At 29.3% G+C, this 20,288-nt stretch overlaps 2 protein-coding genes across 15 annotated transcripts in view; one reads left to right on the top strand and one right to left on the bottom strand.

Annotated features, from left to right (window-relative positions):
• Positions 1-6,534: 6,534 nt before the first annotated feature.
• LOC126772852 (uncharacterized) lies at positions 6,535-11,269 on the bottom strand. Its single transcript, XM_050493457.1, has 5 exons — positions 11,026-11,269; positions 10,580-10,836; positions 10,075-10,296; positions 9,658-9,869; positions 6,535-9,281 (listed from the first exon to the last, which is right to left on the bottom strand). The coding sequence occupies exons 1-5, from the start codon at positions 11,096-11,098 to the stop codon at positions 9,218-9,220; spliced, it is 828 nt and encodes a 275-aa protein (XP_050349414.1). The 5' UTR covers positions 11,099-11,269; the 3' UTR covers positions 6,535-9,217.
• Positions 11,270-11,863: 594 nt separating this feature from the next.
• Positions 11,864-20,288, top strand: part of LOC126772772 (protein lap4-like) — a 70,093-nt gene continuing 61,668 nt past the window's right edge. For all 14 annotated transcript variants that reach the window (XR_007669694.1, XM_050493328.1, XM_050493329.1 and 11 more), the window contains exons 1-2: positions 11,864-12,178; positions 14,327-14,444. Coding sequence is in view for 13 of the 14 variants with exons in the window: in XM_050493328.1 (XP_050349285.1) it covers positions 12,020-12,178; positions 14,327-14,444 (277 nt within the window). In the remaining variant the exon portion in view is untranslated. The remainder of the gene's footprint in view (positions 12,179-14,326; positions 14,445-20,288) is intronic.

Below are 20,288 nucleotides of genomic sequence, written 5' to 3'. Positions count from 1 at the left end.
AACCTTGTTTTCGCTTTGTAAGTGTTTTTTTGTCTCTATTTCTTTCTGTTTTAACTAATAAAAACGAGCTGTAAGATAATATAATACAATACAACAACTGAAAACATCAATATTTTTGAACGAAGCATGTATTCTAATGTCATTGATTTAAACTTTGTATTAAGGTTTTTCAGTTCAAGCTATTAACGCTAAAACCAATCACAGCAAGCAAACTATCAAACCATTATATTACATATTAACAAATCTAAGAAACCACAAATATTTTCACAGAATTAGCCAAAATTAAAATTTAAAATTAGCGAATAGGTACCATTTTTTATTTGTATTTTTTCTAGACTAAATTATTGAGGCTAGTGTTCACCGTTTATGTTTATAATTTCTCAAGTAAAATTTATTTGAATATTAAAGATATGACAAAGAATAATGTAAATTGTACAACACAAAGATATAGTGTTAAAACAATAATATACATTGAAAACCTTATCAGGTAAGATAATGATTTGTTTTAGTAATACAATATGAATTTAGAGATGACGACATTTAAAAAAAAACGATTTGTTATAGGTGAAGTATAAAAGTCGTTGCCTTTTACCTAATAGATAACTTTAGCCTCGTAAAACGTTTGTTAACAATAATAAATGACACATACTTTAGGTGGTTATAAGTTACAAAACTGTGACTATTGTTAAATAAGTCAAAAGTAATTGCACTTTAAATATGAGCAAATATTCTGAAAAAACAACGCTCTACATTAAATCATCTCGGCGTAAACGATGCAGCAAAATAATGTGATTACAGCGCGCATTAGAGTTAAAACATCTAGAATTGATTTCAAGGAAAATCGGCAACCTCTTATCGCGACAATGACTAGGCAATTTTTTTTATTGAATATCTAGCGTTTGCACGAGGAAAAGCAATAGTCTTGTGTTTTCCACGTTTGAATATGAGCAATGGTTTAAACCGAAGCATAATCAGAATTCCAGAATATATTAAATTAAATCAATTGCATTTATTTGAAAGAAATAGGCAATTATATGGAAAATTAAAATGCTTAATTAAAACAAATATCACTTTCCACATAAAATATAAGTTTGAACTAATAATGGAGAATAATTAATATTTACACATTTAAAGACTTATCACGCAGTTTTAAAAAAAGTTAACATTTTTGTATAGAAAATTATATGGAAACAAAATTGGTACGTACTTATAATTTAATCCTACATTTATTGCAATATTAAGTAAAGTAAACGACCCACTGCTGAGCTAAGAGACTTACTTGTTCCGCCACGCTGATACTGTCCTGCTGCTGATGAATACACAATTATAAACACAAATTCAGAACATGAAAATTCATTCGTGTTGTACCCGAATATGAACCTGCAATCTTCGGTTAAGATTGACGTTTTCTATTCAATGGGCATCTAATTTTGTATTATTACTTGCAATATGTAAATACCTCAAAGCTGGGCAGAGGAAGCCTGTCCTCTTGAGATTGATAGTTTTGAACTAATTCCACAGACTGCTCTAATGCGAGTTCGTGGATACACATATCATAGTAATTCCTAATAGCAAGGCATGTTCTGTACATCTAAGTATCATAATAATGCAGGCGCCTAAATAAAGCCAATAAAACCAATAATAATTACTCAGTAATATAATGTTAGTTTATTTGAGTGATCCTATAATTAGTTCAACAGAGTTATTTTTTATTTTGTATTTTAAAATGCTTTTTAATACTAAAGTCGTTAAAATTAAAAACCGCTGCAAGTACAATTACTTCATATAAAATAAATGTTTTCGACTAGTTTTTAGTTACGTAAGTAACTAAGTCTAAAATATTCAAACGATGTGTTTTATGCCGAAGTCGTTACATATAAAAAAATACAAAATTAAAAAACCACTGCGTAAAAGACTAGATGTATAAAAATAGAAAATGCGAGCTCATCTTATTTGCGTGTCGTCAGCTTGTGCAATGGACAGTTTCACGAGTGTTTGGTTATTGACTTAAAAATATCAAATTGCTGCTTTAAAGCAAAAAAAGTCCATATAACCATTAACCGCACACTTTGTAACACAATTTAATTAAGCCATCTTATCTAGAATTGAAAAAAATCAACCGACAAATTTCTATCGTGACGTCACAATTGTTACCAAAAAGTTGCATATTTCGTTTTCATGCAATATGATGAATTTTGGCTATAAAAGTGAGAATGTAAAGAATGCATCAAAATATAGTATAGTAGTAGTAGTATTTATAAAATATTAAATTTATGTAATCCATGTCAGTATCTATTACAATCCCCATTATATAAGCCGCATTTATTAGTATTCTTATGGTAGATTTACTTTTCATTTATCTTCTAAAATTGCTTACAAAAGTGCTTTTTAAAACCTACTTCAATGTTTTGATATATGGTAGGTGCAGGTATTAAGGCCTACCTAAGGGAGATTTGAAACAGCCATCGGGGCACTTCAAATCATCTGTATCAGCCGGTGACAAGCTGAAGCACTTCTCATGATACCAAATCATTTTCAGACCACGATGCTCGTTTAGGAGGCATCGCGGTTGTAGTTACTAAAAGAAATAATAAATCAATTAGCACGCAGTTATAACATAATATAATAGGAACATTCTTCACACAAATCCATCTGATCCCAAACTAAGCAGAGCTCGTACTATGGAAATCAGACAACTGATATACTACATACACTACACATGCACACAAATGTTTGCCCTGGGTGGGAGTCGAACCCATGACCTGCGGCGCGAAAGGCATATGTATCTACCAATTACGTCGACCGACTCGTCAAATTTATAATTACTTGTTTACATTTTTAATATTCTGAAAAACAAATTAAATAAACTGTTAAAACAGTAACATAAGGCCTACGAATAAATTCGGTAGGCCTTAACACCCGCTAATACCATGTACAAATAAAGATTAAATAAATCATTATTAAAGTCATGATACATTTTTTAAACATGAAGTTCATAGAAACCAAGAATAAAAGAAAACTAAAAGGTAAAATGTAAAATTTATAATATAAGTATAATATTTAAAAACATACTTACGATTGATTCGGATGAATTCTTATTATTTGAGTCGCGCAACTGCTCCTCTCGATGAATAACGTAACATTAGTGGCAGAGAGCAAGCGAAAACGTGGCGATAAGTTTGAAGCAACATCTATGAGAGTTAACTACCTACAAGGATGACTTCGAGCGAATACGATCATTTGAAATAACATTTTTGTTATTTAGGTCTTATTACCCGACAGACCTAATAAGGTCTGTCAGGTACCTGCACCTACCATACTCGTAGATTTATACTTTGTACATATGTATATAAATTCCCAACTTAGTTTTGGAGATTAATTTATATAAGACGTTTAAAGATGGTTTTCCTCGTGAAAGTTCATGGGTCATGTGGAATTCCCTAATGCGTAAATAAATCTTTCTGTGTCATATTAATGTTTCTTATAATAAGATCAATTTATGTTTAAAATAGGCTTTAAAATATGAACATGAATTAATTTAATTATATTTATTATTTTTATTCCATAACATCTAAATCGCTAGTATAGTGAATTACGTATAGCTAGGGGTACTTCAACCGCTCTTTCTTTCTGTCTGTTGGGTCATAAATCCCCCTGCGCCGTTAGCTTTGAACCGTCTTGGCTCAAATTCATATGTAGTGAACATTATTAATTCCGTTATACCTTTTTTGGGGGGGGGGGGGCTGTAACAAATTGGACAGGTTATTGCAGGAATAGGATTTCAAAACTTTAATTAAGTTTATAAAACCCACTATCTTTGTATAAAGATAAGACTGACGGACCAGCGATCCTGTCTTCTTTATATAAAGATAAAAATGAAATAGTCATAACCTTTTTTAGCGCAAATAATAACATTATTATATATACAATCTGCTATAATTCAACCGTCATTATAAGAATATATATAGTTCTTAAGTGTTTCATAAATAGGTACCTATTTATAATATTGAGTACTGATATTTTTTTTATCTAAAATCCGAGTCAAACGCAATATGGACTAAAATATTATAAACCACAAATTTATAACATTTAAATTAACTTATTATTTCGTTCGAGTCATCATATGATGCCTCGTAAACTCATAAAGTAAGGACCATTGAGAATCTCGACGTTCACAGGGATAGTCTTATTTTTAGTAGCCAGGCTTAATAAAATAGATTTTAAATTGACCATTCTTATAATATTTATAAAAGCAAAAATCATAGACATAATCACAGTGCCTAATCTTAATAATCTTATCAGCCAGCATACGTCACACTCAATCAATGCCAAAGTTAAGTAGGATCTCTACTGTAATACCCCTTCGCGGTAGTGAATAAAAATATTACGCATTTATAATGTGAAAATAACACTGAAGTGATGACTACAGAAGATTTTGCTTTAATTGCGTTAGAAACAACAATAGACTGCGTTCAACCAGTTGAAGTTAGTGATAAAGAATTTTCAGTGCATAAAAAAGGAAATTGTACAAATAATAGGCGTAAAGAAGAGCGCTCATTATTTTTTCGCATTCCGAAATTTTCTTTGAGACCAAAATTTTCAAAACTTCGCCGTGGCTTACAGAAAATTAGCTGTTTGAAAAGTGAAGAAGATGAAATTTCAATAATGGATGTTCCAAGACATAAAAGTATTGATATAGGCGTTGGACTAGCTAGAAGGATGTCTTTATTTCTTTTTACTAAAAAAACAGTGTGTCTACATCCCTATCATCCATTTACGCCAAAGCAAACGACGCGAAAAATTTATCTACATAACGATGAAAAGTAATATACTGGCAAATCATTAAATAGAGGAAAACTATCCAAGCCCTACCTTTTCTTCTATATTAGAAGAGAAGAAGCAAGGTATGGGACATATACAAAAGTATAAAGCCGATAGGATAACAAAAAAGCCCTCGTAATTTGTGGCGTAAATAATTGATTAACTAATACATAATTGTTGATACCATTTGTATTAAATACATATAATACGGAATATTATAAGAAATTATTGTTTGTAATTACTAATATAATTTAGGTACCTATATATACCACATTGAATCTCATGTGTTGTAAAATAAAATATACGATGTTATTAGAGTAAGTCAATTCTAATTTTATTAAAGATTTGATACGGCTTATTAATGCACAATACAGACTCATACTATTTATATATTTTTAAGAAACTTAACTCAAATAATATATATACAGTTGTAGTTCTTAATTTTATTTGTCAATACTTTGGACTGTTTTAATAATATTTGTTTTGATGTCTTAAAATTTCATCAGTCATTATTAGATTACATTTTTAGGCTTATATATATTCTTGCCATAATTTATTTATTTCTTAAAATATTGCTTCACATCATTAGTAATTTTGTTTAATAGATTATAAAATATTGTAATAATATATATATTTCAATAAAAAGTGATTGACCTAAACGACTTATGATATTTAAAAATATACGAATTACAATTAAATATAACAATATTTTATACCAGCCTCAAAGATGGCTATTTTTCTAAAAACTTACAAAAATAAATTATGTTACTTATCTCGATGATTAAAATTTAAACTTTAATGGAGCCTGATTTAAATAACCATATATTCAAAAAACATTCGATCTCTCCTTCCTTACTCAAAATAACCATTCAAAAACCACGTTAACTGAATCCAAAAAAAAAGATAAAATATAATATATAATTCTGCGAATATTGAAAACCCATTTTTGGTTCCCATGCTTAAGGGTGGAAAATTTGACGGTTCATCAACTACTAACTAAAAATTTAAAAATATATTATGTACTTTGAAATAAATGTGTAAGTATAATAAATTAAGTTAACTATTTAAATAATAACCCTAGTCTGTCCGTTACGCTTTCACGACTTAACCAGTGAACCGATTTTGATGACATTTGGTGTGAAGCAAGCTAGAATCACAAGGAAGAATTACGTTATTTACCTGAGAGTTGAAATTTAAGATCGCTTAGCGAGCAATGGAACGCGCAATGCTTGGGGTTTCTCTGGCAGATAGAATCGGAAATGAGGACATTCACAAGGGAACTAAAATCACCGACATTCCGCGAAGAATTAGCACACTGAAGTGGAAGTGGGCTGGTCATGTCTCCAGGTGCATTAATGGCCGATGGAGCCGACACATGATAGAGTGGAGACCACGCTTAAGCAAACGTATTGGAAAAGCCCTGTGGAGGACCGACGATTTAATGGCAGGTACGGGATAGATGCGGGACGGCGAAAGGCTGAAATAAGAATATTTAAATGAATCAAATAGATCGACCAACACGGTCGATGTTTTCGCTTTTCTAGTAATAAAATATCTAAACGCAATGCATTAACTTTTTTATAGAAAAAATTATCTATTAATTTTCTATATTCTATATATATTCAACAGAAAATTATACATGGTTTAAATTTAATGTTACGCATATTATAACTACTACTATTTTGAATGTAGTACCTTAAAATAAAAATACTATTGGAGAAGCAAATTATTTATTATTCGAAAAGTAAAGTCAACAATACAGACAATTTGTAATCAACGTAAAAGGTATTTCAAAAAAGTTTTGAACAAATTTACTCGTTACATATATGGACTGGTTCGCGGTTTGTGTCATATGCGTCAACCAACTTTTTACAGAAACATTTGTTATTACAAAATTTAACTTTAACACGTAGGAAGGTAACATAGGTTTTACTTTACTTACTTATTACTTTTTGCTGTTGGGATCAGTAAATGTTTGGGATCTCACATTCCGACTAAAATGAATTATATATAATTTATTTTACATTAAACAAGTACTTATTACTTAGTATAAAATAAAAATAAAGCCATAAACACATTTTAGATGTTTTCTTTTAATGTAATTATTTTTTGGAGCATTATCCTGGAACATTACATTATTGACACACGGCCATCTTATCCCAAACTAAGCAGAGCTTGTACTATGGAAACCAGACAACTGACATACTACTTTTCTTTTGTAAATACATACTTAAATAGATAATTACACCCAGAGTCAGGACAAACAGACATGTTCATGCACACAAATGTCTGTCCTGGGTGGGAATCGAACCCACAACCTTCGGCGTGAAAGGCAACTACCAACCACGGCAACTGGCCCGTCAATTAATTTATAAGGCCGTTCTATGAACTAAACGTTGGCTTAGTATGCTGAGCTAGCAACGGATCAGGGATATACCTATTCAATACCTACTCCTTAATGATTAAGATCTGAATGGCCTAAATTTTGACGCCATTTTGAAATGTACAATAACTCGGTGGCAAATCACAATAAATTACTGGATAATACTCAACTCTTTTTATACGGTATGTTTCGGGTAACATCAAGTAGCGTATCCTACGCATCTGTATATCTTGAAAACCGACTACTGTCTATGTACGCTTTATTAGTACGGTTATTTCTTTGGACTGCAACAGCTTACGCCGCATAATAGGAATACGAGGACAACGCTTAAACTTGTACAGTACAGTACAGTAACAGCCTGTTAATGTCCCACTGCTGGGCTAAGGCCTCCTCTCCCTTTCTTGAGGAGAAGGTTTGGAGCTTATTCCACCACGCTGCTCCAATGCGGGTTGGTGGAATACACATGTGGCAGAATTACAATGAAATTAGACACATGGAGGTTTCCTCACGATGTTTTCCTTCACCGTTAAGCACGAGATAAATTATAAACACAAATTAAGCACATGAAAATTCAGTGATGCTTGCCCGGGTTTGAACCCACGATCATCGGTTAAGATTCACGCGTTCTAACCACTAGGCCATCTTAAACTACAAGTTTATAAGAAAAATTAAAATCTTCCTTTCCAAAAATGGATAGCCATGTAAAATAAGTATTTACAAACTCAAAGTATATTATTTAAAATTTGTTTTATTATTATAATACGTAAATTTGTTATTTGAAAATCATTAAATTGTCAGAGAATCTGAGAAGTATTGTAAAGCTTATGCAATTACTGAAATATGATATGCTACGAAATTACTTATAAATATAAGTAGTTTAATAAATCGAAATTTTATTACATTGTTACTGTAAAATATACTAATAATGCATTATACATTTTATTCTAATAAAATTAAATAAAAAATACTATTCGGGACAAAACAATATTATGTTAGGTATCATGAGGTATTTATTACATCAGATCTATATATTGCCATATATGGCAAGGTTGTCATTTATGGCAACCCAAAAAAATACTGAAATAGTCAATAAATACATTTTTACATAAATAAACTTTCCATTGTGTACATTATTTAAAAATAAAATTTGTGTTTTAGTTTAACAAACGTAAATAGATACTACGACAAACATAAAAGTATTATATACTGTTATTGTCTATTTAAGCACACCTACCGACTATTCTCTGTATATTTTAAATAATATCCATCAATATATGCTAAGTTCATAGGACCAGCACAGAGTCGCTGTCTACTGGTTGTCTATCAGATATATTGAAGTGTTCTCATTACTTTTTACTTATTCCTTATTACTTATTCCTTTTTCTAATACTAACTGTTAGCGTTAGACACTTTCCCAGCTTTTGCTTCGCGCCACTACAAAAGTGAGTTTATCTTTTAGGCATGCCCATTCTAAGATATAATATAATAAGCTCTTTGAAACAAGATTGTTGTCACGCTCAAGCCTATTCATTAATAAAAAATAATAATGTTTTATGGCTTATACACAAAATTTTGCACACATTTAATACGTCTTACTTATTCTTTATACCATATTATTAGATAGACACACACTATTGATAATACTTATATAAAATGTCGGCCATAAAAAATATCAATTACAAAGTTTTACCTTGAAATTCTGAAGCTTATCATGACAAAAGTAATAATTAATTTAAATACAAAGTATTGTTTCACACACGTTTGTCATGAATATATTATTGAGATTAGAATATCACTACATAATTGTTATTCATGATCATTGATATTTAAACTAAGACTACCATAATTTCCAGTGTTGTCCAGCAAACACATCCAATATTTCTAATAGTATGTCTATTTGTAATATATTTATATCTACAAATAAATAATATCAATATATTATACATGATAAATATGATTAATCATTATTATAATTTATAGTAAGATTCGGTTTATGAGATATTTAAGATATAACTACTTCTTCCCCATTTCCTTTCCCTTGAGAACAGCAGCTTCAACAGCACTTATTAGAGTTGCCCTGAAAAAAGAACAAAATCAACTATGAGAATCATTTTATATAACTAGATCTTGTGTTCCCTGGGTATTGTATCAAAGATGATGTACTAATTCAGTTTAAAAAACTGATACAATGTACATTCCTCGAAGTTGCTAATCAAAACTAACCCCATGTACACTAGAAAATCTAATCTAACTAACCTAAATAATGTTTTTTTTTTCTTTTGAATATCAAATCAATTAAGACAGAACTACTAAACAATTTTTATAAGTAAGGCTGTTAGTGTCTAAATTCTTGAATATCTGTTTTCTAAACTTATAATGTAGTAATTTAAAGTTACTAGTATTATTCATATTGATTTTAATTCAAGTTTACTTAAGTTACAAATTTTAATTACCTTAACTTTCCATTCTCAAGTGCTGTGACACCACAAATAGTACAGCCACCTGGAGAGCATACTTCATCTTTCAAAGTTCCAGGGTGCTTGCCAGTTTGTAGTACCATTTCACCACTTCCCACCATCATTTGAGCTGCATGTCTTAATGCAATAGCTCTAGGCACACCTTGCTTTACTGCCCCATCTGCTAATGCTTCAATTACAATATACATCTAAAAAAATGATAATATTATATATTCAAATAATTATCCAAAATTTAAAAAATATTTTAAATACTTCAAATGGAATAAAGTAACAATTATTATTAACTTTAATTTGTTTTCATTGCTATAATTATCTAAAAATTCATGTGGTTTTTAAATAGTTGGTAAAATTATTATTATTTAAAATTATCACATTGAACTTCTTTAAACTCACAAATGCAGGTCCACATCCTGTGAGAACTCCCAAAGAATCCATGAGGGTTTCTGTTACTTTTTCACAAACTCCACAGCCTTGTAGTAATTTTTCAAATAATGTGCATTGTTCTTGAGTGACATTCATGTCTGGAGCATACAAACATGAGCCTGCACCAACAGCCATTGGTGTGTTTGGCAATATTCGAATGACACTTGATTGTACTGGCAGCCCTTTTAATACCTGAAACAATTACACAATATTTTTACTTTTAAGAGCTTGATGGTCTACAATATTTTAAACAATAATGAGATATATAAATAGACAAAAATTAATAGAAAAATAATCTTTCAAATTCTATGACAAATCATCTATATAAATATTTGAAATATCTGTTAAAGTTTTTTTAGTGTATGTACATAAGTGTCTCTTTGGAAAAAAAATATTAACAGAGTAAAATTTACAAATATAAAAAACACCAATGCATACAGATTTTAAAACAGGTAATAACCAAATACTTATTTACCTTATGCAAATATTCTATATTAGTTCCAACTAACATAGAAATAAAAAGCACATTTTTGGATCCTGATACGGAAAGAGAATCAAGGCAATTCATAACGGCCTCATTCAATACACCAGGTTTTACACCAAGAAAAATTACATCACATTTATTGACTAATTCTCCATTTTTTGTGGTTACATTAGCGCCCAACTCTTTCCAATGCTGAAGACTGTGTAAACGTGGACCAGCTACCCATATTTTTGAAACTGGATGATTATCTATAAAAAAATACCTATATATAAACGGTGAAAGGTACAAGCATCGTAACTAGTTAAAAAGGTTTTAAATTCTATGAATTGCTTCCTATTAATTAAGTATATGTTTTTTAAATAGCTTAATTATTTAACAACAAACATATTTTTAAATAAAATATATATTATAAATAGAGCAATAATAATTGATTATACCATTTTTTTGTATTCCTTTAAAAATTGCCGTTGACATATTTCCACCACCAATAAATCCTAAATTGAAAGACATTTTCCTTAGAAAGATTACCCAAATATTTGCTTCAATAAATTTAAGCTCGTAAAAGGGTACCAATTGCGAGTAGTAATTACAAACATCTGTTGATACAGTGTAAAATTTCAAGCAAATCTAGGGATAGTTAATATAATGTTTGACATGACATAATTATCAATTGATAATTGAACGATTGAATTAAAATTGTCAAAATGTCCCCGTGACAGTGTGTTGCCATTTTTAATAAACAATAAAGTATAACTTTACAGTTTAAAGATATTACAACAAATAATTAAATTTTGTACATGGTGGATAGTAGATGTCTAATTTTTCATAGAAATGACTCAAATTCTTGTTAAATATGTAAATAATATCGTTAAGTACAATATCATTGTTTAGAAATCTCAAAAAATATGTAGTGTTCAATATTATATTTCAAATTTTTAGATTTAGATGTTTTCTGGATCAAAAATAAATTTATGATATTTTTTAAACTTAACAAAAACGATATATTATTATTTGCAAGGATATTACAATAAGCACAACAGAAGTGAAAAGACTTTTCACTGGATTAAAAAAAAAAATTAATGTTTGTGCACGTTTTAACAACAATATTATGTTTTAAATTGTTAAATATTTAAAATGATTAATGAAAAAACTGGTACTAATATCTATTTTTGTTGTTGTTGTTTTACTTTGTTGATATTTAGTATATATTTTTCGCAATACTAATTATAGTAGACGTTTCTTTAGCGGGCAATACCTGCAGTTTGTGGCTTCATTTTCGAGGGTGAGGTGCCTTGAATATCTTTTGGCGTATTTTGATGTCGTTGGTCAATTTTAAAATGCTGAAGTAGTGCTACAATCGACGAAGTGCTCAAATATGTGTCGTGATAGTGATTTATTAAATATTAATTCGATTGTAGTGTAGTGTCCAACATGTTTCGATGTATACCTTTGTTCAAATGTAATCGCCAAGTGGAATGTGTAGACAAGCGGCATTGCTCGTTGCCAACAGTACCTGAAGACATTTTACGATATTCCAGGAGTTTAGAGGAACTTTTTTTGGATGCTAATCACATTCGAGATTTACCCAAAGTAAGTATATTAATTTAACCATTTATTTAAACTTTCTTTCGTGGGCGTTCACCTTATCACTGCGTGTAAATAATAATTAGTAGTTGTACCTAATTTTGTTGTACGGAGTTTAAATGAAAAATTTGAAATAGATATCAGGAAATAATTCAACGATACAATTCCTACGTTTAAACATAATTATAAGAACATTTTAGTGTTATTTTAATAGAAAGCAAATCTTACCGCCCTAAATTTATCTAATAAAAAGATAAGTTCAAATATTAAATTTAAAATACATTTTAAGCAATGGCAGTTAGCAACAGCTAACTGTTCTATTAAATATTAGTTTTCGATGAATAGTTTTATGAGTGATGAATGAAATTTAAAATGTTACTGTACATATAATAAAATAAATGTTAACACAGCTGAGATAATAAAAATATTTTTATATATTTTATATTTTGTGTTATTATATAAAAACAAAACTAAATTGATTTACACTGGATTTACACATAGGTTAATGCTAAAAACTATGAAAATGTTTATAACTATTAAGTAACTAACTGTAGATCAAATCATAAGCGTAACCTGATTTAAGTGAGGTCATCCAGGGCTACATTTTCTTTGAAAAAGAGCTTGTGTGCAAGATTCCCTCTGTTGTTACTGCTATATAATTGACTTTTTTTGACTGCCTCGTTGGTCTAGTAACTAAATATAAAGCCGCCTATGTCCTGGGTTCCAATCCCATGTCTGGCAGATAAAAAGTTATTGGGTTTTTCTGTCGAAAATTTGCAATAGCAGTCCGAAATCTGGAAGTTGGTAGTGTGTACACTCCCAAGCCTGGGAAAGCACGTAAAACATGTCATGTCGTAGTGTCGGATTGGTGTCCCATCGGATTATTAGAGATAGGGAAATAAAGAGTGTGACCTGTTTGCGCACACATTTTTGCACTAAATATGTCCTGTGCAGTTGACTAATCTCTTTGGCTGCTGTGGCGGAAATCGGTCTGGGGAACATTATAATTGATTTTACTATTTTTACATATATTTGTTGAAATAAATTTATTTGTTCAACAATAAATTATTAAAATACCTGACTGAAGAATATTCTTTAGTTAATTGGGGAATAATTAGGGGCATTTAAATATATTTAATATTTGTGATATGTTGTAAGATCAGAATTCTCCGTGTGATAGGATATGTGTGGCAATTAAATTCACAGGTCTAAATCTGTGTAAGCACCATGTTCAAGTGTGCTGTTTTTATAGTCGGTTAAAATTTTGGTACAATCAACTGGAGTATTAATTAAAGTATTTAAATATTTTTGGTACGATTTAAACCTAAAAAATTAATATTTTTTTTATAATTTGGCGGTGAAAAACATGTTTTTAATGTAATAAGTGAATGAACAATAAATCTGGTCTTTTTGATCTTTGTGAGTTTTCATCTTAGATCAATTAAACAAAAGAATTCTTTAATTCAATATGTTATTTAAATAATACTCATAATTAAGTATATATTAAATGTATGTATTGCAATGAAATATAGGCGCCACTCTTAGCATTGAAATAGCAGCAAGTTACAGCAATTTAAAGCAAAGCTTAAAAAAGTGAGGCCAAGAAAAGGACTCTCTGCTCATACTGCTGTACCATAATAATAGGCAACAAAGGAAAACTTATATTTGTTTGACATTTTTTTAAAGAATAGAACAAAATAAATGTTACATATTAAATTAAATTGTTGTAACTAAATATAGTAAGAGTAATTAATAGGCAATGGCAATAAAATAATGGTCATATTAAATATAATAAAATATAGATATTACAAGCGACTAATTGCTGGAATAACTTATTTATATTTTATAATATAATTGATTTATTTATATTTTATAACATGTTAAGCATTACTATTATTTTTCAATCATTATTTTTTTTAAACATCAATATTTTTGTGACAACACATGAGTGTCACTGATATTTGTTTTAAGTAAAAAATAATATCAGTAATACATATGTGTGTTGTCACAAAAACATTGATGTTTAAAAAAAATGTTTAATAACATAAATGTTATTGCCAATTCAGAGTATATTTTATTTATTAAGACTTTAACATTGAATTATGGTTATCGTTAAAGATGAAACAACAATTAAAGAATATTTTTTTGTTCCAGAATTTCTTTAGGCTTCATAGACTACGACGGTTAGGACTTAGTGATAATGAAATTCACAAGCTTCCGCCAGATATACAGAATTTCGAAAATTTAGTCGAGCTAGATGTTTCTCGAAATGGTAAGTTATGCATGTTTGCAATTATTTCAAGTTTAATTCTAAGCTGATCCTCCCTTCAAGTGTATAAAAAAACCATTAACTAAGGTCAGTCAGTAGTTTTTCTGAGAAATGTATTTTTATTAATCATTTTAGATATGAATGGTATATTATTTTTCCATAACACTTTCAAGTTGTAGGGAATATTTTACCACTTTCATAAAATAATATAAGTGCGATATTCCTAGATAAAACGGAAAATATTAAGCATATTTATTTTTGTAATCTAAACTATTATGATTCAGACTAAAAAATAATCAACATTTTGAAACAACTCATCTTTGTACATCATATAAGAATTAATAGTTATTATACTGACATATCATATAACTTTTAATAAACATTTTACAATAACAGAGGATGGATTGTTTTGAAAAAAAAAAAAAAATGATAAAATGTAACATCATAATTCTTATGGAATGCGTTACAGAAAAGGCGCGAAACCAAATAGATAAAGAGTTAATTATATATTTGTATTCAGGTTGCGGGTCAGTTCGTCACAAGCATTACTAAGTGTAGAATCCAGGTGCGAAATAACAAATATCAAGAGGAATATCCGACTCCCTTTCAAAAATTATTGCCAAAATAACTGGCTAAATTTATATAATTTATAAACGATTTACATTACCGTAGTAATTAATTATTTATCAGGCCCTTGTATAATATATTCACTTAGTATTTGTTTAAATTACGCATGAGCTTATTAACAACTGACATTAATTAATTTATAAATACTTTGTTGCGACCTTTGCTAATTATTATGCTAAATAATAATTATATTATAACAAATCATTCCATAGTTTTTATAGGAGATATTATTTGTTATTCTGTTTTTGAAAAACAATTATTGTAACATTTATTACGTTATTGTGAATAATCAGAATACAATTGTTTCGTCGAAACTTAATGATGACCTTCGAAGTCGTCTCTTTTAATTTTATATTTAATATTATTTACGGCTTCTTGGTAATAATTTTCCTGGTTTTAAATTTAAAACCAACAAATTAAAAAGTAAAAAAATGTTTTAAACAAGAATTAAATACGACTCCTTTAATCGTTGTGGCGAACGAAACCATTTGTAGTTATAAATTCGTAAATAACCTACAGGGTTTATTACTAATTTATTAGCACTTTATTAAGCCTGTTCAAGTCTACAATGTGCAAAATCAAATTAATTAATAACAATACAAATCGATACCTCATTACTTTAAAAACCTAGCATTTACAACTTTATTTCCACTTTCTAATTAAATATTGCTGTAATTGGCTGACCTAAATAGACTAAAAACAATATAATAGTAATTATAACATCTCAAAATTGTAAATATTCGCTACTTATGTATATAGTAAGTTATACAATGCCACAGGACAATCTTTTAGACGGCGTGTTTTTGCTATAAATTTGTAATGTGTATTTTTTTTTATTTTCTTTTAATTTTGTATAGTATAAAAATGTCAGTACATAATTAACAAAATAATAGTTAAAATACCATTAGTCTTTTTAACTGACTTCAAATAAAGGTGGATGTAATAATTATAGTACGTTCCAGTTTGATTTGAAACTATGTTTGCATTGAAAACTGCAATTGATAATATAGTAAAAAAATAATTGGGGTTACTGCTTATTGATATTAATATTTTTACTTAATTTAGAAGATTTCCATACCCAGTATTAAGCATTCAAATAGGCATTCATAACTCGTAATTTAAGTGAAGTGTCTGTATCGAAAAATTGTTAGCCCTTACTTTAAATGAATTTCGATTTTATACGGTTTCACTTCCGCGAACGTTTATTTATAAAAGAACGGTTTGTTTTGTCAAGATGCCCGTCCCGTTTGTTTTTATTCGTTGCACTCCATTCATTCGCGTCATATATAATCGGGGTCGCTTTAGTTAACAACCGCAAAGTTTGTACAATGAACGTCATTGATGATCAGCATTGTGATGCCCATTCTAGGTGTAACCCTGTATTTTATTAGAACTTACATACCTAATTAACACTGATTCGAATCATCATAGGAATAACATTAGATTTATTTATAACTTAAATAATGATTACCAATTTTTCAATGTTTATATTAATTGCGTTGTTAAATGATGGTTATGTAACAAGACTATGTCAAACAAAATAACTTTATTTGCTTGAGCAACAAATTATATTTTGTGATTCATTAAAAAAATATATATTAATTAATTAATATCAGTTCTGAGTTGTAGACGACTACATTTTGAGTAGGTAAAATAATGTAAAGCAGGCGTTACTACATAACCTTTTACTAAAGTAAGCTACTAGAAATTGAAATCTACATAAGATTTCAATTCCTAGTAGCTTACTTTTTTTACAACAACAATTTTTACGTAATAAAAAATTCTTATTGATGTCATTAAATCATTACAGTACAGTAACAGTAACAGTCTGTCAATGTCCTACTGCTGGGCTAAGGTCTCCTCTCCCTTTGAGGAGAAGTTTAAATCATTGTAGATGAATTATAATTTACAAGAGACGTGTTTGTTCCGTTGGTATAACGCTATCTAGTGAATTATTAAAGTCACCGTGTGTGAGGTATGAGTGCGTTATATTACTAGCTTACGGTACAGTTACCGTTTAATGCTGATAGTAATCATTTGTTATGTTCATACCAGTTTTGATTTTGTAGCATTTTACAGAACACTTCCTCCTTAAAACACGTATTAAAATTTGCGAATAAAATATTTTGTCAACCGAGAATCCATTAAAATTTTAATCTTGTAAGATGTAAAAGTCTGTAATCTGTTCATTTCCAAAGGTTGTCAAGTTACCACAACGCAGCACTGTTCGTGACATATTTATGAATTAATTCGCTCGTAAATAAAGAGACGAGTACCGAATTTAAATCGACTTTCATCGAAATCGGCTTCTTCGTTCTACGTCATCGATCGTTATGAAATAAATTAAATTTTGCGTGATTACTCACCCTATATGATTTATATATTTAATGATTTGTATTCTTTGTTTGATTATTTTATGAAAGTCGAGGTGAAAAATTTGAAAGTGCATTTTGTCATTGTAAAATTTTACGATAGGATTTATAATAACTTAAAATGTGTATACGTTGATTTTCAAGTAAAATATTTAAACTTTTATTTTTAAAAAATGTTGGAACCATTTCCGTTTCAAAGTTATGCGGATAACTTGATTTTTAATAGCTTTTTTATCATTTTTGTTGGACGTCACTTTATACGAAATGAATTATTACTACTAATTAACAAGAATTTATTTTTAAATCTTTATATTTACGAAAAAACGTTTGTTATCGGCTTATCACATTAGGAGTTATTCATTATTATAACAACATACATATAACAATTACCAATATGTAGTCACGATTAGCGGGTGTTATGTAGGAACAATCCTTTTATTTTAGAATCATAAGCGTTCAAAAAAATATAAGTCAAATTTTAAATATTGCAACACAAGCAGAGTTGTTTCGCGCGACTAATAAAAGCACTTAAAGCTTTACATATTTCATCAGACAATATTTTAATTTTTACGTTTTAGTAATCCAAGTCCACTTTATGTTTAACAACATATTAAATTTTTAATAAGTTGTAACGTCAATAATTAAAACGGACGACATCGGACTTATTAACCCGCTCTTATATTTATAATATTGCATTAAAATTTCACGCATATTTTTGTGCACATAATATGTATATCTAGTTACTGGGGCTATTGGTTTTAGCTTATATCGAATTCATGCAAAACTACAAAGTAAATATGTACATATCTACTGTACAAAATCTACTATTAGAATAATTTATTGCAATGGAAATGATAATGTCGTCTTATGTATACAGAAACATATTACGTCAAATTATTCTCTATAATCGGAAGCACCAAGTTCACGGTTTGTGATTTGATTGCAATTCCAGCGACCCGTATAGATGAACTAGATTTCCTGCGAACTCGACATCACGGTGTATGGTGCTAAGTATTATTTACAGTTAATAGTTTCGTTCTATATATAAAACAATACGGACGCAATTCTAATTTTATGATTGTTCACTGCTTAAACTACGTCTCTATTTACATAACTTGGCGGTAATTTGAAATATATTTCCAATATATAATTAATTACGAATATTATAATTATAGCGAGAGATTAATGCTGTTATAATTATTATTAGAATGTTTTAATATATTACAAGATATAATTAAGGTTGTACGGTATTCTAACTGTAATATTTTCTAGTTACCTGGCTGAAAGCAAGTCTCGATTTGCATAAGATTTTCTACATTCCTATATCGTACGTGCAGTGCCTGACGCGAGCCTACAACTTAGCTTGATAGCTGCTTCCTGAATTGTTACGAAACAGATAACATAAATGATAAATTTTAACCTGTAACTCGATTACATTGCATACCAAGATAACGAAATATTAAGTTCTTTAAACATTTGCCCATTGAAATAGTCACGAAAAAAATAAACTTTCTCTCATTGTCGGAACCGAATTCAATTCAAGGCAGTATTTGATAAATATTTGGTAAGCAATGTTTGTATTCAGTACAATAATATAAAAGTAGTTTCTTTGAATAACCCGTTTGTTCGGTTCGATGGCTATGGCTTATTCGGCTGTTGAACCTAACCGCATTGTCCTCTGCTCCCACGCCGCCGCATCGCAATCTCGGATCATATCTCTCTCATACCCTTGTATGCCCCAACGAACTTTTACTTGTTGAATTCACATGCTATTATTTTAAATAAAAATGCATTTTGCCGTCGCAGTTGCTGTTGTAGAAATTCGAAGTCAATGCATTTTTTTTATATTAAACTTAATATAAGTACAGAAATTTCCAACAACCCGCACTGGAGCAGCGTGGTGGAATAAGCTCTAAACCTTCTCCTCAAAAAATAAATAAGGGAAGGAGGCCATTAGCCCAGCGGTGGGACATTCACAGGCGTTTACGGAAGTACAGAAGAAAATAATATTTTTTTTAAATTGTGCGCGGTTGTCAACTCCCAAACTGTAGGTTATTCAGTTTCTTTTCCTTTATTTGAAAACTATGTTCAGGATTATCATGACTCGTTTATTAATTTTTTTCTTAGTTAAGTTTTTACATCACTCAATCTGACAGTATCTCATTTATAAATCAGATTTTGGAAAGTCAGAGAAACGACAAACTAAAGAAAAGTGCTCGTTTTCAATGAACTAATTCGTATTTTCATGTGTCTGGTGACATGATACATAATTTTCAACATAAATCTGAGATATGAAAAAGGAAATGTTCTTATTTCCTTTTTTATCTGTTCGCGCTTATATTATATAATGAACGGAAACGAAAGTATAATTTCTTGTGAAGAATTACAGAGGTATAGCGTCAATCTTAATCACTATCGATCGTTGGAATAATATAGATGAGTTTTTTAATTGATCCAAACTTAAAGATGACGTTTTCAGTATAACCCCATTTGACTTCTGTCAGCGTTTTTCGATATTCCTTTAAGTTTCGAAATTTGTCATTGGCTAATTTTTTTTTCATATTATATTTTTTTATCTTAATAACAGGTTTATTTAGGTCATAGGTAGGTAGTGCAGCCACAAAAACAATCATAATAATCGTAAACAAATATGATTTCCATTTTATGTATTAAGTATTTATATGTTAATCGTTACTTGCTTACCCTCTATGTTTATATTCATTTTTTAAATTATTCAATATGTATTAAATTCTATTTCCGTTAAAAATAATATATCAATATTTTTTTAACAGAGCGCAATAAATCATGTACCAAATACCTTTACATTAAAAATAGTTTTATTACTATT

The sequence above is a fragment of the Nymphalis io genome, chromosome 13, assembly GCF_905147045.1.
Source record: "Nymphalis io chromosome 13, ilAglIoxx1.1, whole genome shotgun sequence".
NCBI classification, from domain to species: domain Eukaryota; kingdom Metazoa; phylum Arthropoda; class Insecta; order Lepidoptera; family Nymphalidae; genus Nymphalis; species Nymphalis io.
Note: the sequence above shows the minus strand (reverse complement) of the source record. Positions and strands in the feature narration are given on the sequence as shown.